Source organism: Pituophis catenifer, unplaced genomic scaffold (genome assembly GCF_029215685.1).
Source record: "Pituophis catenifer annectens isolate HBS135680 unplaced genomic scaffold, rPitCat1.0.hap2 SCAF_3, whole genome shotgun sequence".
NCBI classification, from domain to species: Eukaryota; Metazoa; Chordata; class Lepidosauria; order Squamata; family Colubridae; genus Pituophis; species Pituophis catenifer.
Window position 1 is genome coordinate 164,934,332 of NW_027256883.1, and position 27,366 is coordinate 164,961,697.

Below are 27,366 nucleotides of genomic sequence, written 5' to 3' on the forward strand. Positions count from 1 at the left end.
TGAAGCACATGATAGTCAGAGAACAGATGGAGAACATATCAGAATATATGAAAACTGGAAAACTCAAGTTGCATTTCTGGTCTTTCAACCATCTGCAAAAGTATGTTTGGGGAAGAGAGCTGTATAACTGTCCCAAATACTCTGTAATGCTGTGTTCCCACACACCAGTGGTTGAAAGCAGCCCAGTAGATGGTTTCCTGTGGAGATCAGGTGTCCTCTCAGTCCAACAGTAAAAACCACAATGGCAATCTACTCCGCAACCAGATAAAATGCACTTCAATGAGCTTGTAGTATCTAAGAGCAGCTGGCTAAATCCCACCCAGTAGAGAATAAGGAAGATGACTTTAGTGAAGATAAGCAGGCCCTTTGCCTAGGCAACAGAGCTTGCATATATCCCTCAAGGCCATCTCCTTACCCTCTACATACCTCCTGGCCATAACATTAACATGAAAGCCTTTGAAGTGGCAGATTAACAGTACTTATCCCAGTTGAATTTGCCACTTCAGCTTCAGTTCAAAATTTAGAAACTGGTTGGCCTTGGCTGGGATGAAAGGAAGACTGTCATGCAGAATTAGGGAGATGCCTGAATGCATGCAAAGGTTAACATGGCTTCTTCTCTCTTCGACTCAAACACAAGTCTTTGTATTTTCCAGAAGTTTTACCTTGCGGGGTGGGGAGGAAATAGTTTATTACTTGTTCTGACTTACAGCATTAAATACTGCTCGATTTGCAAACCTAATAAGGTATAGTTAGACTGTACTCCTTGGAGATTGCTTCTGATAAGAGACGCACAGAACTGCTAATTTCGAGAACTATTGTCCTGGGAATTAAGACAATAGTATCTTGTTGTCTGGTTTCCAAATAAAAACTTGTACTTCATTCCTATATCCATATTTCATATATTGTATTCCACTCAGTCTTTGGAAATGGAATGGCCTATAAACTGTAGCAATGAATAACTGCTTTCCCGTTCAGTGTTCTGCGTTCAGATTCATTAACTTGACCAAGCTTTATGGTATTTCTGAATTGATAGTAGAGGTTAGAGCCAGTGGTGGGATTCAGCCAGTTCACACCACTTTGGGAGAACCGGTTGTTAACTTTCTGAGCAGCTTGGTGAACTGGTTGTTGGAAGAAATCATTAGGGTAGAGAACCGGTTGTTAAATTATTTGAATCCCACCACTGGTTAGAGCCGTCTCCTTCAAGTTAGCGACACACCATTTTGAATAACTGTATACAAGGACAGACAGATGTCCAAAACTTTTCAGTATCGCCATCCTATGTAGATGGGAATCGCACTCTTAAACCTACCAGTTAACATCATCACCATTGAGATTAATTGCTAATGCTGCAACCTGGAAATACACTCATATTTACTCGGGAGTAAAGTAATGCCCTGGAACATATTTCCGTATGAATACGCCTAGTGGTAAAACGCACAATACGCATTGCACAGGAAAAAGAAACCACCAAATTCTTCATATACGCTCAAAAACCGGATTTAATCACAACTTCGCAATAGCCCGAGAGACAACCCGGCGCACGCGCGCCTCTGCACTTGTCTAAAACAAATTGAACGACCCCGCCTCCGCGAAGACCCCGGCCAGCCAGCCAGCCAGCCAGCCAGCCGCGCCTCCCAAAGAAGGCGGAAACCTGGAGAGCTTTTGCGCATGCGGATGAGGCCAGGCTTTTGAGCTGGCGCTTGTCCCGTCGCAGGCTCCGGCTTTCTTTAGAGGGGGAGGCGGGGTTAGGCCTCCGGAGCGGCTTTCTGTCTTTCTCTCTCTCTCTCTCTCGTGTGTCCCGGGCCTGAGCGGGAATTCATCGGCGAGGCTTCTTCTTTCGATTCCAGGGCTGCCCCGTTTGGAAGAGGGCGCTGGTAAGTTACTCTCCTCCCCGCGCCTCCTTGTCCTTCCTCTGTCTTCAGGGTCCACCTTTCTACTTCCCTGCAAAAAAGTTATGCCCGGCGGGCGAAGACCTCTCCTCCGGTGCCCATCGTGCTGGGCTCGGCTCGTCCCCTTTCTGGTGGCGTGGCCGTATTCGGCGGAAGACGGTGGCTCTGCTTCCTCGCCCCTTTTTCTAGACTGGCTCTGTCGATCTTTAGCGGGTCGCGCACCTGGCGTCTTCCTCCTCTGCTTTCTTTGTCCGCACCTGCGGTCTTTTGTTTCCTCTCCGCGGAACTTTTTTTTTTTTAAGGAGGAAAGCTTTACCCGACTTTTTATATTTGTTCCCACGTATGGTTGGCACGCGCAAGACTTTGATTTTGGGGGCGATTTAAATGATCAGGGATGGGTTGTTGTTGTTTTTAAAGGATTCCTACGGTATATGAACAACGGCTGAGTAGCAGCTGCAATAGTTCAGGAAACTTTTTTCGGATGTCAAATCAAGCAAAACATGTTAGTGGTTTTTGAATATCCCTTCAAAGACACTCTTGGGTCGAACTAAGGAGAAATTTCAGCTGCATTCTAAGCAACTGCACATCATTTCTTGTAAAGAGTACTGAAGGTGTTTCCAGATTGGGTAATTATGTTGGTGGCATGAAAATAGGCACAGGAACTTCATTAAAACTGCTTTTTAAACGTTTTTAAAGGACTGGCAGCTTTGCGACCAACTTTTGCTACCTTTAACTTCCAGTAATTTGAGTAATCTTTTTACATGTTGTTTTAGAGAAAGAATGAGGGAGCTAAAAATTATTTCCTGACATAAATACTGCATTTCTTTCTGTTTTGGTTATAACTCTGTTTTTTTTTTTTAAAAAAAAAGAGGAAGTCCAGTGTGTGAAATTATTTTGTAACAATATGGCCTTCAAATGTGCTTCCAGTTTGGATTACTACTTGTTATTGTATTGCATTTCTGTGTGTTCAGTATGAATCTTTCCTTCAATTAAGCAAAAAGAATGTAAAGAACCTAGCCTCAGAATATTTTTATTTTTCTTCCCATCTCCTAAAGTAATTATGGCAATGACGGGTCCAGCACCTTGTTCATCTATGAGTAACCATACTAAGGAGCGAGTTACAATGACAAAAGTGACATTAGAAAACTTCTACAGTAATCTGATTGCCCAGCATGAAGAAAGAGAAATGAGGTAAAATATTGTTATATGAATATGGGATACTTTCTTAATTTCAAGATTAAAAACTTGAATGCCTCAAGTGCACTGATCTTTTATTATGCTGAACAGTTTTTGTAACATTTCTTTAAAATGCCCAACAGTAAATATTTCTTGACTTGTCTCTGCTTTGTGAAAATGAGTGGAAAGTTTTTCCTGAATTAAAAGCTGTTTTTCTTCTCCTAGCTTAATGTTTTCTTTCTTTTGATTTCAGGGTGTCCAGCATAAACATAACTTGTGTTGCGAAATATGCTTGGCTTGATTGAGCATGATAATCAAAAGCAGCCTTTCTAAGTACATTTTTTTGTCTTTCCTGCAAATCTCACCCTTTAAATCATATATTTTTAAAACAACTTTTCTGCTCCGAGTAGTCAGGAATGTCCTTAGCAGCTTTCTGTATTTCTTTAGATAGCTGTCAGAAAATACTTTTTTGTAAATGCATTCCAGTACATACATATTTTATTTCGTTTGCAGTATTTAATACATATCTCAATTTTCAGTTTGGAAGTTATTGCATAAAACTTTTTTAAAAGAGCACCAGGAGCAGAAAAGAAGCACAATATTAAATATAGTAGTTGGGAAACTAAGTATAGAAAAAAAGCTCCTTGTAATGTCAATATGACAGCAGCCCCCAACCTTTTGAGCTCCAGGGACCTATTCCATGGAAGGCAGTTTTTGGCGTGGTTTTGCACACTGCTTGGATCCTGTGTTTCCTGGTGGATCACAGACCCATGCCGGTCCATAGCCTGGAGATTGGGGTCACCTGCAATATGATATTGGATGTGATGTTGCTTATCACTTCCTTTACTCCAAAGATGGGGAGTAAGGCCCATAAAGAATATTTCCTAGTGGAAGGGGATTCTTAAGGTACATGTGTGTTGAGCTACTTAAATTAGCTCTATAAATTAATAAAATTAAATTTTATTGGTGGACAAATAAAATATTAAGTTTTCAGATTGTGGGGGAGTAGAAGAGAGTAATAGTAATTAAGATGCAATGGATGAGCCTATTGTTGGCTTATCTCATAAATAGTAATTAAGCCCAGGTGAAAAATCAGGAAGAACTATTTCAAATTATTCAGAGCGACTCTTATTTAATTAATCCTCTTGAACTGAGGCTGGGAATTTATAAATTACATTAGATTCTAGAATTCATTTGTAAGTTTGATTAAGATAATCAAGAAACTTGATAGAAAGTTAAGATTCTATGTTTTAAAAACTTAAGGTAGCATACTGTTGATATAGGAGTTGTAATAAAATGAGACAGCAGTAGAAATACCTATGAAATCATTGAGTGCATAAAATTGTTCTAAATTCTAGGATTTTCAGACTTACTGAAACACTAGACAAAACACTAATTTTTGTAATGTAATACAAACATTTCCACATTTTGCTCAACTCTGCTGGACTCTGTTCTTTAAAATGACAACTTCTAAACTCTGTTTTTATTATCATGTACTCCATGTTTCTATGCCTCTTGTGACATAATGCTAGTTCTTTCATAGTATAAATAACTACATTTGCTATCTTTTTTACATACGGTAGTCACTTTTAGAGGCAGAGCTCAAATTCACATTGGAGATTAATGTGAATGTTTTTGAAAGACAGATATTCTGCATGAATATAGAGTGTGCTAGATATAATGTACAAAGTGATAGAATACTCTATCTGGTTGTAGGTTATATTGCTTATTCCTATACTCTTTCTAGATTGTTGTTCAGTATACTTGAAGACAATGTTGTATGAACAATTGCATTATAACACCGTATGTCATGTTAGAAGTTTGGGGAAATGAAGTCCCACACAAAACAAATTTAGGCATCTTAAAACAACTGTAATTTTCCGAATACTATCTTAGCAGCTGAATACCATGTGTATAAGGTCAATGGAAAGAAAACCATTTTAGTATGCAGTAAGCAGACAGTTGCACCCCTCCCCCCATTCAGTTTTCATCAATAGCAAAGGAAGCACAAAAAATTATTTTGTCATCATACGTATTCCTCATATACTTTCTGCATTCTGCGTTTTCCATTTCTTCAATTTTCTTGTGAGGAAATAGTTAATTATTTCACCCCCGCCTTGTTATCCTCAATTCTAAAAGAGGCTGACAAACATTAGTTATAAAGACAATGAGTTAAAGATGTGTATTTGATGTTGAGGTAGGAAAGGCTTGTTGATATAGGAAGTAGAGATGATCAGGTTCTGTCAGCCCTTTGAAGTAATCTAGACAGAAAGCACAAACCATGAACCCTAACACACTCTTTATTGTAAGGTAAAGGTAAAATGTATTGTATTGTAAGGTAAAATAACAAATCTTTCCTCAAACTGAAAGCAGTTTTCCGCCTCTTTTACTTTCCAGAAAACTAGAGAGAGCCCCTCCTGAGATACTTCCCATGCCTCTTTCTTCTGTGGACTGAGATACCTTTTGCATGATAGTTATTTAGACTTCAGCTCTTCCTTTTGTCTCCCAATGTCATTCTAATACAACATTACAGGTTCTGAGTTCTGGTGTAGGTTCTGGTTACTTTCACTCAGTTCTCCTCTTGGAGCTTAAGTGATATAGTGGTTAAGATGTTGGAGTGGATATCTTATTCTGTTCTATTCAATCTTATTCTAGTCCATATTCAGCTGAAGCTCAGTGGATAATGTTGGGCTGGCCAGTTTTTCCTAATTCCACTATATGGCAGAGCTGTTGGGAAAAATAAATGGATAATTTATTGTGTACATTGACTTGAAATCTTGAAAGGAAGCTGGAATAGAGACCTAATAAATATGTTCCCATTATGGAAACACTAAAGTTTTATAGTTGTGTCTTAAGCCATAAAAATCTTTCAGTTGTTTTTGTAATAACTCGTGTATGTGTGTACCTTCCTTCCCCCCTCCCCCCCCACTCTGCTTCAGTTCAAATGGGTAGGTTGACTCTTTTAAAAAGCAAGTATAGCTGGAAATAATATAAACAACTTAGTTTAACTTGAAATAAAGTTATCTAGATTACATGAAAAGTAGCATTCATCTTGTATTGCTAATAGTCTGCAGTGAATGAAACCTTTACTTTAACAATATTTTCTCTCTTTTCCTCTTTTTCTATTTTGAAGCCAGTAATGAATGAAGTAGCCGTCGATCAGGCAGTCTAATATTAGGTTTTTATTGAACTAACTTTTGTACCTGGAATGCAGTATTAAAAATTTAAGATGCTCTATTCACTCCATTAGTATATGGAAAGTGGATAAGCTATTTTGAATAGGAGACTAAAAGTAACAACTAAATTGAAAAGGAGGATAGTGCATACCTAAATAATGGAAACTTTTATAAGCCAATGGTTATGCTTATCTTTCAGTTCAGTTATTATGGAATCAGTTTTATTTTTTACCCAAATAAGTGTATTAATAAGATGAATGAATCAGGATAATGGATCTTTCATTACCTTTTACTAATAATTTGACTTTTCAAGAGTCACCGGGTTGAGCTGAGTAAAAACTAAATAAATAAATACATGAAAAAATGAAAATAAAAACGATCTGTGCATACATACAAGTTGTGAAGGTAGAAAGCCTGCAGTTTCTTTGGCAATTTTCAGAAGTGACTTGTCATTGTCTTCTTCCTATGGCTGAGAGAAAAATGATTCGCCCTAAGGTACCAAGCTGCTGTTTTGCCTAAGGCAGGACTAGAATGCCCAATATCCTGGTTTCTAGTTGAGTGCCTTAACCGTTATACCAACTATCTCAATTTATAAAAATACTGTTTTTTAAACATTTTTTCTCCCATTAATCCAATCTGTTGGGTCTTCACAATTTTAAAATCAATTTTAAAGCTGATTATCAATCAGTCCAATCCTAATGGTAGATGCCAGAGTAATATCCATCCAATTAATTCTGACTGCGATACGATGTAGACAACAGTGGAGGCTGTGCTGTTACACACTTTTTCTTTCCACAATATATCTGCTCTCATGGGGCACACTACAGTACATAGTATACATCTGATGCAAAAGGTAAACGTTGAAGCCTTTGGAAACCTATTTCCGTGATGCTCTCATTTTTTCCCCTTAGATATACTGTAGGGAGTGGGTATTAATATGTGAAATAGTTTTCAATATATACAAGTACAAAATGGTCTGTCTTAGCAAAGATCCTAATGTTTCATGAATGCTGAGGTGTTCTACGTCACCAGTAAATAACCAGAAAAAAGATCTTGGGATTCTGAAGAATAGCTTAATGAAACACAATGTAGTGTTTTGTTGCTATGAAGGACATAAAGCTATTAGAAGTTCCAGGCTTCTTTTTAATAAATTTTGGAATGGAAAATAACTCCTTCCTGAGGGAGATGGTATATTTCTGTAAAGCTATTTAGTTCATTAATTCTAGTCAGAAATTGAAATTGGTTTTTTCCCCAGTTATCTATTTACCCACCCTTTCCTTCCTTTTGCTACTTATTGCTGTGATGAAGGTATTTCCTTGATAAGAAATTTCATTGGGGCACATAATGGAACAGAAAGAAAGCTGTGTTTCTACTAAAGGCCTCTTTCCACAGGAGAAGAAAATGTGAGAATCCTCTCTACTGGTTTTACTAGTTTTAAAGGACCATGTTAGATCATATTAGTTTTGCATACTGAATAGACTTTTGCAAGTATTAGTTTGAGTTGGCTGTTACTTGTCTTTGCAGTTAAACATGGTAGGTGTAGTCATGAAGGTCTCTGATCACTTAAAGAGGGGGGGGGTTTCAGTAATCTTTTCAGTTAGAAGATCAGTTATGCGGAAAAAGATTTCTAAAAAAGTGTTGGACAATGTTTTGCAGTATATAGCCATGCCATCTGTATGTTGTGAATTAAAGACCTGTAAAAATTGTATGCAATAAATAGCAATAGCACTTAGACTTATATACCGCTTTACAATGCTTTACAGCCCTCTCTAAGCGGTTTACAGAGTCAGCATATTGCCCCCAACAATTTGGGTCCTCATTTTATCCACCTCAGAAGGATGGAAGGCTGAGTCAACCTTGAGCCTGGTGAGATTTGAACTGTCAAATATATTTAGCAGATACCTTTTAATTGTCAAAAATAAGAGTGGTTGTTAGTTTAACTCAATTTAACTCTTGGGATTGAATTTACTTTTGTCATCTTGATTCTGGATACATAGCCAGAAAGGGCTATAATTTTCTGTTTACTGCTTTTGACCTTCTAGAGTTGTGGAGAGCTGGAGGCACTTGTATTACAGCGACTCTGCTCTTATTTGTAAAGCTGTTTCTGAAAATATTTTCTGCCCTTTAGTAGTTATATTAAAGGAGCCTGCATAAATTTATACTTTTTTCCTACATGGTTCAGTATTTATATGAAACCACTGAATGGAGTCAACAGATGAAAAAAAGATAAGGTACAATGATGCTGATGATGCCTAAGCTCTATTTCTCTTGTCCATCAAGATCAGGTGAAACTATACAGATGTTTGAAGGCAGGAATAGGATCAATAAGGCAATAAATTGAAAATCAATAAGTAGTATTGATAGTATTGTGGATTATTTGTTTCCCAGTCTATAGATTAGGGAAATAAGACTGTTCTGGCACTCTTAAGGTATTCATTCACTCCACATTGACATCGGGGGCTAGTAACTAGCAGCATAGAATCTCTTACTAGCTCTTTTGTCTGGTTTGTCTGCCCATCCTCAATATAAATAGCTTGATCACAACAGACTATGCTATTGTAACCTGCTAATTAGATCATTTTAAAGGGCACTAAATGGGATAAAATACTGCATATTATAAATATTGTAGCACAGCATGCAGATTCTGTATGAAATGACAGTGGCACGATCCACATAATTTTAGTCTTTAAAGAACAGAACTGGATCCCAATTTATTACCAATCCCAATTCAAAATATTTTAACACATATAACTCTGATTACTTAAATGAGTACCTTTATCTGTATTGTTTGCTAGTGCTAGTGCCAGTGCAAATGATGTTCATATTATTATCAAATGAAGCAAAGATTTTTGATGTTTATAGTAATACATTTCTGGAGTGGCACTTTGTCTCTGGAACATATTTTCACTGGAAATTAGGTTGGCTAATTTCAATACTAGATGAAAATATTAAACCATCTTTTTTTTATAATAAACCCTATCTACTGGAAAATGATGAAAGAAGTCGTCCTTTTTTTTTTTTTTGCACCAATGTGTTATTTTACTGGGTTTTTAAATACTTTGAATCTATACTGACATCATTTTTATGATAAAGATAGAACTGTCCTGCTTTTTATGGAAAGAAAGATAATAATATAATACAGATAGTCCTCAACTTACAACAGTTCATTTAGTGACTGTTTGAAGTTATATCACTGAAAAAAGTGACTTGGCAGTGTTTTACACTTATGACTGTTGTAGCATCCTTATGGTCACATGTTTTACATTCGGATACTTGACAACTGACTCACATTTATGACGGTTACAGTGTCCCGGAGTCATGTGATCATCTTTTGAGACCTTCTGACAAGCAAAATCAATGAGGAAACCAGATTCAGTTAAGAAGCTTGTTAGTAATTTAACAGCTGCAGTGATTCACTTAACAAATGTGGCAAGAAAAGTTGTAAAATGAGACAAAAAATTCTCACTTAAAAACATAAATTTTGGACTCAATTGTGCTTGTAAGTTGAGGACTGCCTGTAAGAGAAGTTTGAATCTCTTTCAAATTATATTGCAATTTCTCTTTTATTTTGTCATACTTACATTTACTTTTAAAAATTGAGAATTAATGTAGAAGTATAGGACATCTGCTTTTCACGTTTACTCTGTAGTATGGTGAAATTATTTGTGCACTGAGAATCAAATATTAGACGGGATTTGATATGAAGCCTATACATTTTCCGTTACCTCAATTAGTTGTTTTTTAATCACAAACCTGTATTGATCAAAGTAGTAAAATGTTCCATAATTGACTTATATTGGGTTACATAATATCTAAAACTTGTTTTGGCTATAATCACATCATTTTTCATACTTTGGTGTGATATTCTTTAACAAATAAAAAGATAAATGACTTAATTATTGATCAAATACCATATACCAGGCAGGATATTGACAAATAAAATTCTGAATTTACTTTTTTAATTTAATTCTCAAATTAAATCAGTTTTAGTCCTAATGAAGGAATGTAGTGAAAGTACAAACTCCAAATTTCCCACATTGTTTCTTGTTTTTTGAAATGACTTTGTTCAATATTGAAATTGTATGCATCTAGACAAAGATAGGGATTTCCTAATCCATGGTATTTTCAAATTTTTTTTAGACAAAAGAAGCTAGAAAAAGTGATGGAAGAAGAAGGCTTAAAAGATGAAGAGGTATTATTGCATGTGCTAAAACTTGTTGGTGATTATGTACCAAAGCTATCGCTGTGAATGACTATACTTTAATTGTTGTTGTTTCTTTCTTTAAAAATATATTAGAAAAGACTAAGAAGATCGGCACATGCCCGAAAGGAGACAGAGTTTCTGCGACTGAAAAGAACAAGGCTTGGACTAGAGGATTTTGAGTCTTTAAAAGTAATAGGCAGAGGAGCATTTGGGGAGGTACGATTTTGAGACTAATAATATTAGAAGGACTAATGATTTGAAGTTTTAGCAAATGACAGAGCCTGTTCAATGTGCTCTGGGCTTGGAAAATATTCAGGGTCATTCCTGGCTAGTACTTTGTTGGGATCTGTACCAGATCTAAGGCTAAATTGAGAAGCTGAAAAAATATCCTGGAAGAAGGCAATGGCAATTTCTTGTCCAGAAATCATGCTGATTTACATAAAAAGATACACAATTTTGGGTAGTCTATTTTTAGTGCATGTGTTACGATTACCAGTCTTTTGTATATGACTATAAAAAGATGTCAATAATACAGTATGTCTTCTAAAACAAATGAATAACTAGGCAATAGTTGATTTTTAACATTCTATTTTACCAAATGATGTGGAGTTTCATGTTGATCTCCATAATAATCTACTAATTTCTGCATCCTAAATTATATACGTAAAAAAAAACTTAGCTATTTTATTAATTAGAAGACAGTATTTTATTTGCTAATTTGAAAATCGGATAACATCAGTTAACTTCATTTTTTCAACTGTTTAAAAGTTCTAATTTATCCACCAGAGAAGCATACTGGTTGCACCTTAGATTGGATTCATACATCATAATATGTTTCTGTTTGGTATTAACTTAGACCAATGAATTAAATCAGTCGTAGTGGTTTATAAACCATATTTTATATCTTTGTGTTATATTGATTTATTAAAACATGTCATGGTTTAACATAATGAATGAATGGAGCTTTTTGTTTTGTTTGAAGTTTCATTATATTGTTGTAGTGCTGTTACAGATTATTCAAAATCTTTGGTTATCTCTTAGTAATCATGTCCCCAATATTACTTTTTGGAGTTGATTTTGAAGACACCTCTGTGATTGCATCTGTCCTAGGGTTTGAACACATCTCTGCAATGCAACATTGCCTCCTCATGACTTTTTTTTTAAGGAATTGTTTTAAAGTTACAATCATTTTTATAAATGATGTAAACAGCTTCAGGATTTTTACATTGAGAAGTGATACACAAATATTTAAAATAATACCACCATCCATATTGGCTAGTGTTCATTATTAGATAGCATTTTTACTGCAATGAAACAGAAGTAGGTAACCCAGTGTCCTAGATTACATTTTGGACATCAAGTCTTATAGGTACTAGAAGTGTTAATTGGGACTTATGGGAGTAGCAGTTGAAAACATGTGGAGGGCACAAAATTTCTTCCTGCTGATACAGATGTATATGCTGTTATAAAGAAAGAGGTCGGTTTCTGTCACTTATTAACCTTAGCAGAGAAAAACTGAAATATCTGAGATGTATTAACACAAAAACAATTGGTGTCTAACTTCTAGGTGCGGCTTGTTCAGAAGAAAGACACAGGGCATGTATATGCAATGAAAATCCTACGAAAAGCTGACATGCTAGAAAAAGAGCAGGTAAACTCAGTTTCCAAAAGGTTTATGCCATCTAATTCTTACTATTGAAGTTGGGATGTGGGGTATGTTTTTTGATCAAACCTTTAGACTGGTAATTGGATTTCTTGAATTACCACTCTAAAAATAACTGGAATTTCTGGAAGGTAAGTGATACTTTCCTTGAGGAAACAAAAACAGTCATTTTAGTCATTACATTGACTCAATATTAATACTGATATTTTTGGAACTTTAGCAAAAACGAGCTCCTCTTGAATTTGTATCCTTTCCATCTTCATTTAAATACTTTGAATTTTTAACATTCATTTTAAACTATTTACATGGGAGTAACTCTCATAGGACTTAACTGAACATTTGTAGAAATCCTAAAGAAAATGTTCTGAAAGTCATTTTAATTGTGAATATTGAATGAAGGATATGTCAGGAACCAGAGTTGAATGAATGATGATTATTTAATACTAATAGCACTTACACTTACCATATTTTTCGGAGTATCAGATGCACCAGAGTATAAGACGCAGCTTAGTTTTGGGGGAGGAAAATGGGGGGGGGAGACATCTGCCTACCAGGTATTCATCTGGCTAGCATCCTTAGTCTGGTCAGCTTCAGCACATTAGTTTGCTGGTTTTTTTATCCCCTGCTTGGGGATAAAAAACAGCTTCTAAGGCACAGTTGACAGGAAGCAGCAATGAGAAAAGCTGGCAAAGCATGGGGGAGATTGCTTCACTCGGCTATCGCCTAGTTAGGGCTGAAAAAAAAACTTCTAAAGAACAGCTGAGAGTCTGAGCAAAGATCCGGAGATGCTTCATTCGCTAGCGCCTCGTTAAAGCACAGCTGAGAGTTGAAGGAGCAGGCAAAGCTGGGAAGATCACTTGCTAGTGCCTCATTAGCACCTCATTAGGGCTGAAAAAAAGCTTCAAAAAAGCTACATTTGGAGTATAAGACGCACCCAAATTTTCAACCTCTTAGAGGGGAAAAAGGTGTGTCTTATACTCCAAAAAATCTAGTATATACCACTTTACAGTGCTTTACAGCCCTCTCTAAGCGGTTTACAGTGTCAGCATATTGCCCCCAACAATCTGGGTTCTTATTTTACTGACCTCAGAAGGATGGAAGGCTGAGTCAACCTTGAGCTAGTCAGGATCGAATTGTTGGCAGGTGGCAGTCAGCAGAAGCAGCCTGCAGTACTGCATTCTAAGTAACTGGAAGGCAAATTGACTGATTAAGAACAATTTTAAGTTTATTTCTATGTATTTATATGTTTCCAGCTAATAATTTCAGCTTTTGATTCTTCAAATAGATATGCCTTTAATGGAAACTACAGTGGGTCTCGAATGCAGTAGCCAGGCTTCTGTTGGGTGTCCCTCACTGAAGGCACATAACATCAGTCCTGGCTCAGCTCCACCGATTACCCATTGTGTCCAAACCAAATTCAAAAGTGTCTAACATATAAATGCCTTTCCTTTATGTGGGCAGGTCCCTAGCTATAATGACTCATCATTCTTTAACCGGGAGCTCTGTTTATCTACTAAGGATCTGCTGAAGATGTTGCCCATGAAGGAGATCCAGCTAGAAGGATATTCTGATCACTTTTAAAATGTAATTTGAAAATCTCCCCACTTCTGAAACGACTTACTAATGCAGATTTTCCAACTGCATGTTATTTAAAATATTCTTTGGCTACATCATTAATATTAATTTTGCAATTTATAGACTACTCTTTGCACAGTGGAAATGCAAGTGATTAACAAAATAAATAGTGAATTAACAATGAAAAGAACATTTGCCAGAAATTATGATTCAAAAGTTAAAAAGACTAATGCTAAAGCAGCGGAGAATAGTGCGTACCTGTATATATTTCTCTTAATAATCCCAGTCGGTATGGTCAACGATAGGTAATTGTTTTTGCTGTAACTCAGCAATATGTGAAGGACCACATGCTTCCTATCTAGTCACTGAAGATTTTAATGAGCATATTGTACAGGAAAGGTTTTTTTTTTTTTTTGCTTTAATTTATATGCCGCCCTTTTCCGGAGACTCAGGGCGGCTTACAATGCGTTAAGCAATAGCCTTCATACTTTTTTATATTTATACAAAGTCAGTTTATTGCCCCCACAATCTGGGTCCTCATTTCACCTACCTTTGAAAGGATGGAAGGCTGAGTCAACCTTGAGCCTGGTGAGATTTGAACTTGCAGTAATTGCAAGCAGTAGATGTTAATAACAGTGCTTTAGTCCACTGTACTATAGGCTCTTACTCTTACTAATACAGTATCTGTATTAGACTACAGTTCGTTATTTTCATGATAGCTTATGTGTCCCAAATGGCAGTCATGCTACTGGGTATTCATAAAAACAGTTCATTTTAAAATTATGATAGAGGTAGAAATGCCTGAATGCCTTTTACAAATATCTGAAAATGGTACCTGTAACTAAACACATTCATTTATATATCCATCTCCAGGTTGGCCATATTCGAGCAGAACGAGACATTCTAGTGGAGGCAGATAGTTTGTGGGTTGTAAAAATGTTTTATAGCTTTCAAGATAAGCTAAACCTCTATCTTATCATGGAGTTTCTACCTGGAGGTAATTATTCATTGTTGTTTGTTTTTGAATTGTTTACTTTTAAGCTGTTTATTTGAATCAGTTGTTGGGGATATATGTTCTGATTCTGAATTAAATTCTTGTTAATAGGTGAAAACTCGTTTGAAAAATGAAGTAGTATGTGAAAGTTTTGGCCTGTCAAAAAATGGTTGCTTGTGCTGGCATTCCTACTGAAGTAATGATTGTGCTCCATTTTGCATATTTGCTGGGGGAGTAGGGGAGCCTAATCAAAGCCTGTCAGCTTATTGCTCAATATCTATCTTTTTAGAGTCATAGCTAAACTTGCAGTTACTAGTTTTCTTAGCTATAAAACAATCGCTGTTTTAAAAAGAAATGGTAGGCGTGAGGGAAATAATATATTCAAAAGTTAATGTTGATATCACAGACAACTATAATTGTGATGGGGTGGTTATCTGTAGTAATGGTATTTTGTATGTCCTTACTGATAACTTTCTTTAAAACAGCATTGATTAGGGTAAAACATCCTGAAGTAATTCACAGCAGGTTTTTGGAATGGGAAGATATTTTTTGCGTGTTTGGAATTGTATCTGTGAAAATTCTAGTGGTAAAGAAAGCAGGAGACTGAGTTCAACTTCCAGCTCTCTCTCTATGTCTCTGTCTCTGTCTCTCTCTCTCTCTCTCTCTCTCTCTCTCTGTCCCTCCCTCCCTCCCTCCCTCCCTGACCCCTATCTCAAAGGGATTTGTAATGTGGGAAAAATAGGAAGAAGAAGGTTTCTTGGATATATTTGCTACCTTGAGTTATTTGTAAAAATAATAAAGTCAGGATGCAAATAAATAAAAAGGAGTAGGTGAAATTGTTCCAGAGAAAAAAAGATTTTGTAGAGAATACAGAGTACCTTTTATAAGTGTAAGCTCAGTTAAGTGAAGTGCCAATAACTGTGTTTATAAAAGAGGTGAATTAACTTGCCTTCACTTTCTTTTGTGTATGCAGGTGATATGATGACATTATTAATGAAAAAAGATACCCTTACAGAAGAGGAGACTCAATTTTACATAGCAGAGACTGTGTTAGCTATAGATTCAATTCATCAGCTGGGTTTTATTCATCGTGATATCAAGCCAGATAATCTTCTCTTGGACAGTAAAGTATGAGTGCTATTTTTTGGCTAGCTTTTCTTTAGCATTTCCTATTAGAATGCTAGGCTTTATCATTTTTTTTAATTATTTAGAATCATTCTAAATAAAATTATCTAGAATAAAACTATCTCTATTCTAAGCTTGAAATTTATATACTACTAAAACTCTCATGTCTGCTTGGTTGTTTGTAACCTTCAGTTGAACAAAATGGTGCGTCACAGAGCAACAATTTTTGAATCAATATATCTCAAATGGGTTAACTTAGAGAATGTGTCCAAAATCTGGGACCCATCAATCTCATGGGATTGAAATTTGGCAATGTTGTGGCCACTTCAGTGCTACCACAGCATTGCATTGTTGTGGCACATAATCAACATTTCCAACACTCCCTGCCAGCTTCCTACAGGGAAGACCAATGAGGAAACTGGCAGGAAGTTGGAAATCACTCCTGCTCCAACTTTTTTTTTTTTTTGGCCTGCTGATGGTCATTCTGTTTCTCTGTTTAGGTAAGGAAATGTCTCTAAAACGATGACTCATTGAATCGTGTGGTTGTCTAGTGGAAGTCTGTTGTTAGCACCTGCGACTTAACTCCTGAAATATTGTCATGGCACTTGAAATACTGTTTAAGGGGCACAATAAATAAGTAAGGAAAAGATGCAGTTCTGTTAGCTAGTACCCTTTCTTTAGGATGTTCCCTTATACTTTTTGCTGGCCTTCAAGAAAGAACATATTGAAACGGGGTTGCTTCTTAGGAGCTTTATGTGTAGAATTAGACTCATGACAATGAAATGACTTTGATTGAAAGCAAGCTAACCTTTTAAAATACTTTTTAAACATTCTTCCACAATATCTTAAGTAAATATCTGCATTTGTAGAACATGTAAAACATGCATCTTTGTATTCCGTCATCTTCCGGGTGCGATTCAAGGTGTTAGTTATCACCTTTAAAGTGCTCCATGGCTTAGGACCTGGGTACCTACGAGACCGTCTTTTGCCACCAATAGCCTCCCACCGACCAGTTCGTTCTCACAGGGAGGGACTACTCAGGGTACCGTCAGTCAAATTATGTCGACTGGCGACTCCCAGGGGGAGGGCCTTCTCTGTGGGGGTTCCAACCCTTTGGAATGAACTGCCCCCGGAGATACGGAATATCCCTGATCTCCGTGCTTTCCGCTGTGCCCTCAAGACCCTGATGTTCCAACAGGCGGGGCTAAACATACAAACGTGAATGATTTTTTTTTTTTTTAAATGTTATCTAATTCTGGGTTTTATTTAATTGACCAAACTAAGTAATAATTTTAATTAGCAATTTTATGATGTTTGTGTGTCTATATTTTTCTTGACTGTACACCGCCTTGAGTCCTACGGGAGAAAGGCGGTATAGAAATAATAAATAAATAAATAAATAAATAAATAAATAAATAAATAAATAAATAAATAAATAAATAAATAAATAAATAAATAAATAAATAAATAAATAAATAAATAAATGCCCAAGATGCAAGCCAGTTAAAGGGCATTCTGCAGCATGGGCAAACCTGATCATTCTAACTTTGCTGAAAATGAAAATGTATATGGTTTTTCTCAGGGAAGATTCCAGAACAATAATCAGCAGGCATCTAATAGAGCTTTCCTTTTAATTTATTTTTTAAGTGTTCCATCTTTTGCACAGTATACTATTCTGTTCACTGTAACAAGAAAAGTATGAATGCCTATCACGGAATGACAGATGTGATTGAATCCTTGCATTATATTATTGATTTGATTAAGAATTCCTGGGATACTTATATTACCTTTTATTTTCCTAATTTATTTAAAGAATCCACCTGATTCTGCATAGCTGATTGTGTGATTAATAGGCAAAGAATAGTATACAGAAATTGTCTTTTTTAAATTTTATTTTAAAATATGAAAGTTCATCTAAAAAAAACACCAAATGTGTGATATTTGCTAAGTATTTAGTGTTTGAATGCTATTCTGTGCTGTTAATTCTCTTATTTTTGCATTGTTTACTTTCAGGGCCATGTGAAGCTGTCAGACTTTGGTCTTTGCACAGGACTGAAGAAAGCACATAGGACAGAATTCTATAGGAATTTGAGCTATAATCTTCCTAGTGATTTCAGTAAGCCTTTTTATATCATTTAAACAAACTTGTAATCACCCAAATAATAAGTGCCCTCAAATATTCGTTCTTATCCGCTCTGAGTCTACCTGGTGATCTCTATGTTTAGAAGAGTTTGTTTCCTTTGTGGGTAACTCTCACATACTTATTTAATTTTAAGTATTATTATCTTGCAATTTAGCAGAAAAGTAGTTTATCTAAAGTAAGTAACATACAAAATGCTTTCTGCTTTCAGGCAGGCTATGTTCAGGCACAATATACAAACATTAAAGAAAAGAGTCTAGAAAAGAGAAAACAAGCAAACCAGGCACTACTTCATAAAGCTCTTATAAACAGGCACACTATCACTCTTGCCTGTCATGATATACATGTAATCCTTGGTTAATAACCAATCACTTAATGACTGTTTAAACTTACAACCCATCCCCAAACGTCTGTCTGTCTGTCTGTCTCTCTCTCTCTCTCTGTCTCTCTCTCTCTCTCTCTCTCTCTCTCTCTCTCTCTCTCTCACACACACACACACACACACACACACACACGTTCACATAATTGCATTTCAGGCACTTGATTGGTTGCAATATCCCATAGTTACGTGGCTAAGGTTTGCAGTGGTTTTGCTTGCTTCTGGCAAAAAATGCCCATTTGAGAGAATGGATTTGCTTACCAACCACATGGTGACGTGCTGTATGAGTAGCTTAAAAACAGTTGTCAAATCGAATCAGGTAATATGGTGACCCACTTAACCACCACAACAACTTGAGACCAAAATACTCAGCCTGAGTGTGATTGCTAAGTGAGAACTACCTATTAGGCTTGATATGGATACTGTTCGTACGTTAAAGTTAAAAAGATAGATCTTCTCCTTAGGAGAATTGCATTTGCAGTAAAAAAGATTCTGCTCATTTAAAATAAATGTTTTGGTAATTGTCTACTACATAATAGTACTGGTATCTGTATAAAAAAAATAAACGTGGGAGTGTGATTTAAGTGTCTTTTATACAACATGTGTAGCTTTATCCTGTGCCTAAGGGGTACAGGATAAAGCTTAGATATTGAAATGCTTTTATCTTGGAATTGTACCTTCAGTTCAGCATGTAGATACCCTTTTAGCAGTAATTGATAAATAAAGCAGGTGAGATGTTGCCTTCATATGATACTTTTGTGAAGTTGGGTAGCTTATTCAGAATTTATGCACATGTTTTTGACTTCTTGCTGTTTCTAGCTTCAAATGCCTACAAAATATTTGATTAAATACATATATTTTAGGAATATTTATTAATGCTATTAATTCATATACAGCAACTTTCCTCTTGCACTAGTTTATTCTTTTCATTGCATTTTTTGGGAAGGAGAGGGGAGAGAATGTGGGCCATTAGGGTTCAGAACAAATATATAAAAAGACATTAACCATGTTATAATTATTTCTTCTTTTCAGTAGATAAAAACAGTCCAACATGGAAAAATACTAATGTCATTTATCTTTGGTTATTTATCTTCAGCTTTTCAGAATATGAACTCCAAAAGAAAAGCAGAAACTTGGAAAAGAAACAGAAGACAGTTGGTAGGTAGTGCTCTCTAGATAATTTCTTATATTGCTTCATTTGAAGCAATACACTGCTGTTCAACCAAGAAAGTAAGAAATTCCTTTAGTGGCTCACATAAGATGAGTTACAAACAGGACTGTCCTTGCAAATAAGTATGTGATCATAAATAACACCAAAACAAACAAAAAGAAGATAAGGGAAGAGTGAAGAAAAACACATTTGGATTCTAGTTCTTAAATCAAATGGAAATACTGGTAGTTGAAAATGGTAGTAGAAATGAGTGGAACTGGGGTCTCAGTAAAATAGGCGGAGGAGACACCCTTTTCTGGTAGGGATTTCTTCTGTAATTATTTCTCTGTTCTGTTAGTGCAGGTTAGATAAAGCTCCTATATATAGGAAGAGTACAGGTGGTAAGCATTGCTAATGCTTGTAGTAGCCCTGATTCAGGAGTCTGCACTCCTCTTGTGTGGAGGAACATTTACATATGTAGATGGTATAATCCTGAAAGCAGTGTTGTGACAAGTCTATAAAATCCTACAAACCCTTTGAAGGCATTGGAAGAGGGAGTAAAATAACCTGCATTCTAATATTATCATATAAAAATGATGGTATTGATAAGAGGACATGGCCCAGCAGCATATTAGATTTCCTCCATTAGTAAGCCATACTGTTCCTATGTCACAGATATTCAGGTCAATCTTCAAATGTGATTTTTGGGAGATCTGACAGAACATGCACAAGTAAAACTCTTATCAGTTTTAGTGCTATAAAGCAAATGTATCTTGTCTCAGGATTATGAAATCCTAGAGAAAGGAACAGCTGCTTTAAGGTATTACAGACAGATGCCAGATATATGTACTTGGGAAAAGCTTTGGGAGATAGAAAGCAAACAACAGCACAATCTTAATATTTGTTGACTTTTTTTTTTTTTTTGCTTTAATTTATATGCCGCCCTTCTCCGGAGACTCAGGGCGGCTTACAATGCGTTAAGCAATAGCCTTCATACTTTTGTATATTTATACAAAGTCAGCTTATTGCCCCCACAATCTGGGTCCTCATTTCACCTACCTTTGAAAGGATGGAAGGCTGAGTCAACCTTGAGCCTGGTGAGATTTGAACTTGCAGTAATTGCAAGCAGCAGATGTTAATCTGTTAATAACAGTGCTTTAATCCACTGTACTACAGGCTCGTCATTAGACTTGATATTAAATATTGCAACTATTAGCCAAACTGATTTAGCAAATAGAAATGCTATAATATTTGCATTAATAAATAATTCAGTCTGAAGTAAACTGCTCTCCAAAAGTACATTTGTGTTAAATATTGACTTAGAAAGAAAATACCACCCTATCGCCAAGTTTCACATCTCAAGCTTGTTTCAGGGAATTATTACAAAAGCAGTATATCTTGCATAATTTTCTTCGGCTCACAGATGGAATATTTCTAAAATCATTGAATAAATACTGTTTCATTTCAGGCTTTCTCCACCGTGGGAACTCCAGATTATATTGCTCCAGAGGTCTTCATGCAGACAGGGTACAATAAGCTTTGTGACTGGTGGTCCCTTGGAGTCATAATGTATGAGATGCTAATTGGTAAGGAATAACATAGTAGATCCAAATTAGAGCTATGATATGGTCACAGATCTTAATCTATTCCTTGATTTCTAAACAGAATACAACTTGAGGTGAAACATTATCTTGATTTTATTTGCAGTTGTAATGTTTAACTTTGAAATGAAATGTGTGGACGTAGGAATTGGTAACTAGTATAGGCTTGCTTCATTAATCACTGATCTAACTTTTATGTTTTTCTCAGGTTACCCTCCTTTCTGTTCAGAGACTCCTCAAGAAACATACAAGAAAGTAATGAATTGGAAAGAGACTTTAATATTCCCCCCAGAAGTTCCTATTTCTGAGAGAGCCAAAGATCTCATTTTAAGGTACCTAAATCTATAATTGCTAACCTTGAAGTCTTAGAGAGTGATGAAACTGATATTTTGGTTTTCATTGCACAAACTTTAATGTGCAGTCTTCAATGATTTGGGTTGTCATTTTCTGAAATTATAAAATTGCTTTATAAACTATCCAACTCGGGCACTGATATTCAAGAGTATAAGTGGAGCTGTTCAAGAAATGAAAAAATAGTTCTGTTTTGAGCTAGAAACAAGCCATCATGTTCTAGACATTTTCCTGAGCTGTTGGGTTAGCCATGATTTGGCAGAAATAGAATTAAAAATATTTAGGTTGATCCACGTTTTCAGAAGAACAAAATCTGGATGCTTTTTAAAATGGTATCTTGCCTTTTCTTTGTTTTTTGACTATGTTCTTTCTTTTGAATTTAATTTTTTTCCTCCAAACAGTGCATAGATTTGGTTGTACCTATGTAATTAACATTTCATGAATAAATGCATGGAATGTATAGCTAACATGGCTACAAATCATGATTATATGTAATATTCAGTCCAGGGAGGGGGTCCGATTCTGAATACTATTACTGAGGAACGTGAGTGGGTGGATTCTGTTTCACGTGTGTCTCTACTTGTGGGATTCTCTTAAGTATCTGACTGATTATTAAGGAAGGAAATAGAATAATAGAGCTCTTAATACCTTAGCATAGAACTGTGCTGGGCTGAGTCCACCTTCACCATCCAATGGGGGGCTTAAATTGTTTCCTATTTTCTTGAAAAGCCAATATTTGGCTTTTCAAATAAGCCAAAATATTGCTTATTTGAAGAAAATAAGCATCCTGATCACATTGAATAAAGAGAGGAGGAATTGTATTCCTATATGTATTACTTTCTAGCAATTGAAAGTTTCATATCTCAAAGTGCAATGGAAAGGTTCTTATAAGACATCCAGGGCTTGGGGGAAAACCAGTGTTTTTCATACAAAAACAGTATTTCATTAGTATGTTGATTTCATTCATTTAATATTTTGATATATCATAATAAAAACTATATTTTTTCAGTATGTTCTCTAGCTCCCTGGAAAGCTGTAAGGCCCTGTATTTTTTTTCCAGTTTGTTTATAGCAGTAGCATTGTATCAGCACTGATACTCTTATTTTTTTAGGTTATTAAGGCTTGCCTCAGAAACAGTTGTGCTGTCTTGGAATGAATATATTTATTTGTCTGCTGTGGATACTTTCTTTTCTAGTTAGTAGTTCATATTTAAATACTTCTGAATCCTCCATGGTGTCTTTGTCTTCAGATTTTGCTGTGAATGGGAACATCGAATTGGTGCCCCAGGTGTTGAAGAAATTAAAACAAATCCCTTTTTTGAAGGAGTTGACTGGGAGCATATCAGGTACAGTATTTTCTTCTCAGCTTTTGTTCAGTTTTCACACAGTAGGGAAAGACTGCGACAACTATGAGCGTGGTCGAGATTGAGTTTCAATAACACTGTATATTCAGTTTACGGTAGAACAAATTATTTTCCCTTGCAAGACCGCTTATTTAACTCTGATTCTCTTTCACAGGGAGAGACCTGCGGCAATTTCCATAGAAATCAAAAGTATTGATGACACATCAAACTTCGATGAATTTCCGGAATCCGATATCCTTAAATCTGCAGGTATATTATTAATTTCTTTGGCTTTATTTTATTCTTAAGTGAGACGTTAGCTTTCACTGATTCTCTCAAGTAATAGCCTTTTCGTAGAAAAAAATCACTGCAAATCCTTAGGCTTTTTCACTTAGGAGCAGGGTGGATCTGTGGTAGAGAGTCTCTACTTTGGGGATGTCATATCTACTCTTAAGTAGTATGCAAAAGTTTCTCCTCCATTTTTCTTTTGACAAAACACTAGCTTCATAATACAGTAGTAAACTATTTCCCATTACAGAAGATTTATTTCCAGAAAATGAGCAGACCAGTTCTGAAATGTCCAGATTGACAGAATGTTGTAGTGCAGGGCTTTCAAACTCCTGGCCCGTGGGCCAGATGTGTCACATGCTGGCCATGCCCACGCCCGGTTTAGCAAAGGGGGGGGGGAAAGTCCTGATGTGTCACATGATGCCGCCATGATGACGTGAGTCTGATACCCCTGTTGTAGCTTTTCTTAGAATTGTACGTTTTGCATATCCCTGCTGTTAATTTTGCCTTAGCTGATGGCAATACTTAGCTGGCCTTGGCTGATCTCAGAAGCTAAGCAGAGATTATCCTTATTAGCGCCTGGATACAGTAGATGAATCCCAGAAATGGGAGCTAAAAAAGAAAAAGAAACTCCAAATTTAGAGGAGTTTACTGCAGTCCAGTTTTAAGATTACATCTAAAAGAAGGCTGGCCAGGATTGTAGGGTAAGAATGATAGAAAGCAGCTGGCATCTTTATGATCTTAATATCTTTTTCCCCCTCCTTTTTGATATTTTTTGATACGAAATGCATTGTCATGAATTGCTTATTTCATATATGATTAAATGCTTGATTTTTTTTTTAAACTCATTCTATGAGTTTAAAAGCTGATTTAATTTAGCAGGGTTGATGTCATGCTCTTTCCTTCCTCTCTCTCTCCCTCCCTTCTAGATTTTTAATTCTTTCTTTCTCTTCTTTATAATACACTCAAGCTGAATGACAATATTCTCCCATCTTGCAACTCTCTTAATATTCACAACAAATTTCTGTCGTGTATTAAATGGTTTAATATTCCTTCTGAATTTTGTTTTTCATCAGTGACCACAGGTAACCATCCAGAAACAGACTACAAGAACAAAGACTGGGTCTTTATCAATTATACCTACAAACGTTTTGAAGGCCTGACTGCTCGAGGGGCAATACCATCCTACATGAAGTCAGGAAAATAACAGCTTTTTGCTAGATGGTTTACTTTTGTCTCGAAACTTTTACCCCGGGGGGGCTGTGAAAGTTTGAAGAATGCAAAATGACATCTTATGCTCTGTTTACATTACAAGTGATGGAACGGGGAAAATTCCACAAATCGCACTTACAGATGCATTTGCAGATTTTATTAATTAATCTTTGGTCTTTAGGTAAATTTTTTTAAGACTGTTACTTCATCAACAAAGGAAAGAGGCTTTTAATTACGAGTATGATGTGTTCTGTCTTACAAGTGCTGTCTGAAAATACAGCTCAGTTCTAAGGGCTAAGGCATTACAGAAGAAGCAGAGCAGTAATTACTATGGTGAGAGAGCTGATTCTCAGTAGTTTATCCCATAGGATGGCAGAATCTCTTTTGCCTTATATATAGGGCTATTCGCGTTTTTTTGATAGCATCTTTTCAGTCCAGTAATGGCTTCAAAACCTGCGGCACTTTACTGCTGGTACTAAAATAGTCATCTGGAAGTATTATGCCTTTTAATAAATTTCTGGTATGTATAACATTATGTAGTCTATAAGCAATGTTATGAGCAATGGTGGCAATTTCTAGTAAAACCTGTTTAAAGAACATTTTTTTCTATTTGGTAAAAAAAAGCAGATCACTAGTAATAACATTAACACTTTGTAGGCAATACTGTAAGGAAATAGGAAACAATATGTCATCCTTCCTTCCCTTCTTTCAGATCTTTTACATATAAAAGCCAATATATAGTTCTAAAAAGAGAATGATTCTAAGATTTCAAGCTTCTATAGTTTTGTAATGCAAATTACATGAATTCATATTGTTTAATCAAAGTTTCTATTTGGTTGTAGTAGTTGTAGTAGTTACACTGGGCTCTTTGACACTATTATGATATCCGGTTTATCCAGGCAAATCCCAACTCTCTACACAATGTACCATTTACTATTCTCATTTACTGATCTGTGCCTGTAATTTAATTTTTAAGTATGTAGGATGATTTATTCTCAGTCACGGCACAATGATTATAAAGAAACGTACACGTAATGCATTTGGAAACACAAAAAGGATTGACCTGAAAACTATGTGCCAGAATATTTTTAAGTATATTAATTTTTTTATCAGATAATTGAATAAAATTATGAAGCTTTAATATATTCTGGTTCTTTTCTTATAAATTAATAGACAAAGAGCACCTAAAGTATTCTGATCAACTAGATCAGGAAGGATATGTCAGTTCTAGGATTATTCAAAAGCCCTCTTTTTGAAAGATCTGAAGCAGCTTGCAGTAATATCAGCCATTTACATTGACCATAAATTGTTTCATTCTGTTTCATCTGTTCTTACCCACTGGACTTTTAAAAAACGATTTTTTTTTTCTGTAGCTATATACATGCCATAGTGACATACATGTTCTCTGAGAATGTGCCATGTGCCTTTCTACCACATAAAGCAGTAATTTAAACTCTCTCTCCTCATTCTTATTTTCAATGCCACAAGTTTTGCTATCTCCAAGAGTCTGAGAAAGGCTGCTATCCAAGTAGCTTTCTAGTTGTGAATCTACACAGAAACGTCAGTGAGGAAGAAGCAAATGAAATATTTGCATCTAACTTAAGCCTAAAGGAAGCAAGGCTTGCTTCTGCTTTTAAGTATCTATGTGCCTAGTTTTACAATTACCACGTTTGGACGTGTCTCATCCATAATGAGGCTAGGATTTTGCTTACTTGCTAGATAATGATGGATTTGAAGTTAAATTCTGGTGCTTGCTAAATATTGAAAACATGTAGCATATATAACTGGTGCTTAATAAGCCTTAAAAAGCTGTAGAAAACCCTCAGGGTAACCAGATAGCTTAAGAGAGTTGACCAGCCAACAACTTTTCAAAGGGAAGAACATTTGTGTTACATTCTATTCCATTACAGTAATGTGTTTCTTTTGCATTATGACAATATAGTACATAGTTGTTGTGCACAGTGTGATAGATTATGAATGCAAGGATAGTATGCATGTGGGTAAATTGAATTTACAGTACAAGGTGTAATTCTGCTTGTCTTTTGTAATTAGGAAATATTTAGAGGGATTGTGTGTTTTTTTATTTTAGTGAAATTGAATAAAGCATATTGCTATAAGCAAAAGACTAACTTTGAGTTCTGCAATTTGGACAATGGCCAAGATCTCAGTAGACTATCCTGTAATTGTGTATGACTGGCTAAATTCAGGACACTTACAAACAAGGATAGTATATTGACAAGCTTATGAAAATTAAATTAAAATTAAATCATTTTTTAAAAAAAACAAACACTGCCATTTCCCCTTGCATGGAAGCATTAGCATTTGGATTCCAATGGTGTGTTTGGGAACACTATAAAGCAAGGGTTCTAACAAAATAGGTTATATATTTGAATGCACAATGCTGGCACCTAACTCACAGTTTAGAGAGTGGTCCATATGAACTTGAGTCCTTATTCCTTCTCATTTTAACCCCAGCTATGTTGGTATTGTTCTCAAAGTGAATTAAAAGTCCCAGCTAATTAAAATGTGAAAGTATTAAGTTCTAACTTAAAAGGAACCCCGTTAAAGCTTAATTGCCATTATTGTTAATGTTATTTGTGAACTCATAACCATAATTGTGCTGCACTGAAGCACGCAATCCCCAAAGGCTGCCACTTTCATATTGCTGGCTCTTGACATCTTGCACAAGCTCATAGTACTTTTTGAAAGTCACTTTTCTAGGATGACACTTCCTTGTTCTAAAGCAATTTTTCGATCTAATTGGCCAAGCAATTATATTATACTAGTAAATGCAAGTTGCTATATTTTGCTGAGCTGAATTATTAAGTAATCACTGATGTATCTTCCACATATCCCCAAAACTGCAAAAGTTTTGGATTTTGGCCTGCTGGGCCATGGGAGAAAATAAAAATCCTGGCTTAAGGTAAATATAAGCAACACACTGCTGGTTGTGTATGATTCCTAGCAGGTTATACTACACTTAGGTACTGACTAGCCGCTGTGCCTGGGTTCTGCCTTATTTTGGTAGATGACAATTATTTTGTATCTGCATACGGCTGTTCCTAAATGCAATGTACAATTTAGTACACTTTGTATGTAAT

At 35.8% G+C, this 27,366-nt stretch overlaps 1 protein-coding gene across 2 annotated transcripts; it reads left to right on the top strand.

Annotated features, from left to right (window-relative positions):
* Positions 1–1,768: 1,768 nt before the first annotated feature.
* STK38 (serine/threonine kinase 38) lies at positions 1,769–27,366 on the top strand. 2 transcript variants are annotated; one of them, XM_070939700.1, is made up of 14 exons: positions 1,769–1,874; positions 2,945–3,080; positions 10,382–10,433; positions 10,539–10,661; positions 12,013–12,096; positions 14,557–14,680; positions 15,651–15,805; positions 17,816–17,918; positions 19,418–19,479; positions 20,940–21,057; positions 21,281–21,404; positions 22,673–22,768; positions 22,941–23,035; positions 24,130–27,366. In XM_070939700.1, the coding sequence occupies exons 2-14, from the start codon at positions 2,950–2,952 to the stop codon at positions 24,258–24,260; spliced, it is 1,398 nt and encodes a 465-aa protein (XP_070795801.1). In that variant the 5' UTR covers positions 1,769–1,874; positions 2,945–2,949; the 3' UTR covers positions 24,261–27,366. The 2 variants fall into 2 exon arrangements, with proteins under 2 accessions (XP_070795801.1, XP_070795803.1); XM_070939702.1 differs by lacking the exon at positions 1,769–1,874 and adding an exon at positions 2,501–2,515.

What these genes read in the sequence shown, in the direction of transcription:
- STK38 (XM_070939700.1), top strand. Translation starts at nt 2,950, where the DNA reads ATGGCAATGACGGGTCCAGCACCTTGTTCATCTATGAGTAACCATACT. An exon ending in AAAGAAACAGAAGACAGTTG is followed by an intron (nt 19,480 to 20,939) that starts GTAGGTAGTGCT and finishes GTTTCATTTCAG; the next exon opens with GCTTTCTCCACCGTGGGAAC. An exon ending in GTTGACTGGGAGCATATCAG is followed by an intron (nt 22,769 to 22,940) that starts GTACAGTATTTT and finishes TCTCTTTCACAG; the next exon opens with GGAGAGACCTGCGGCAATTT.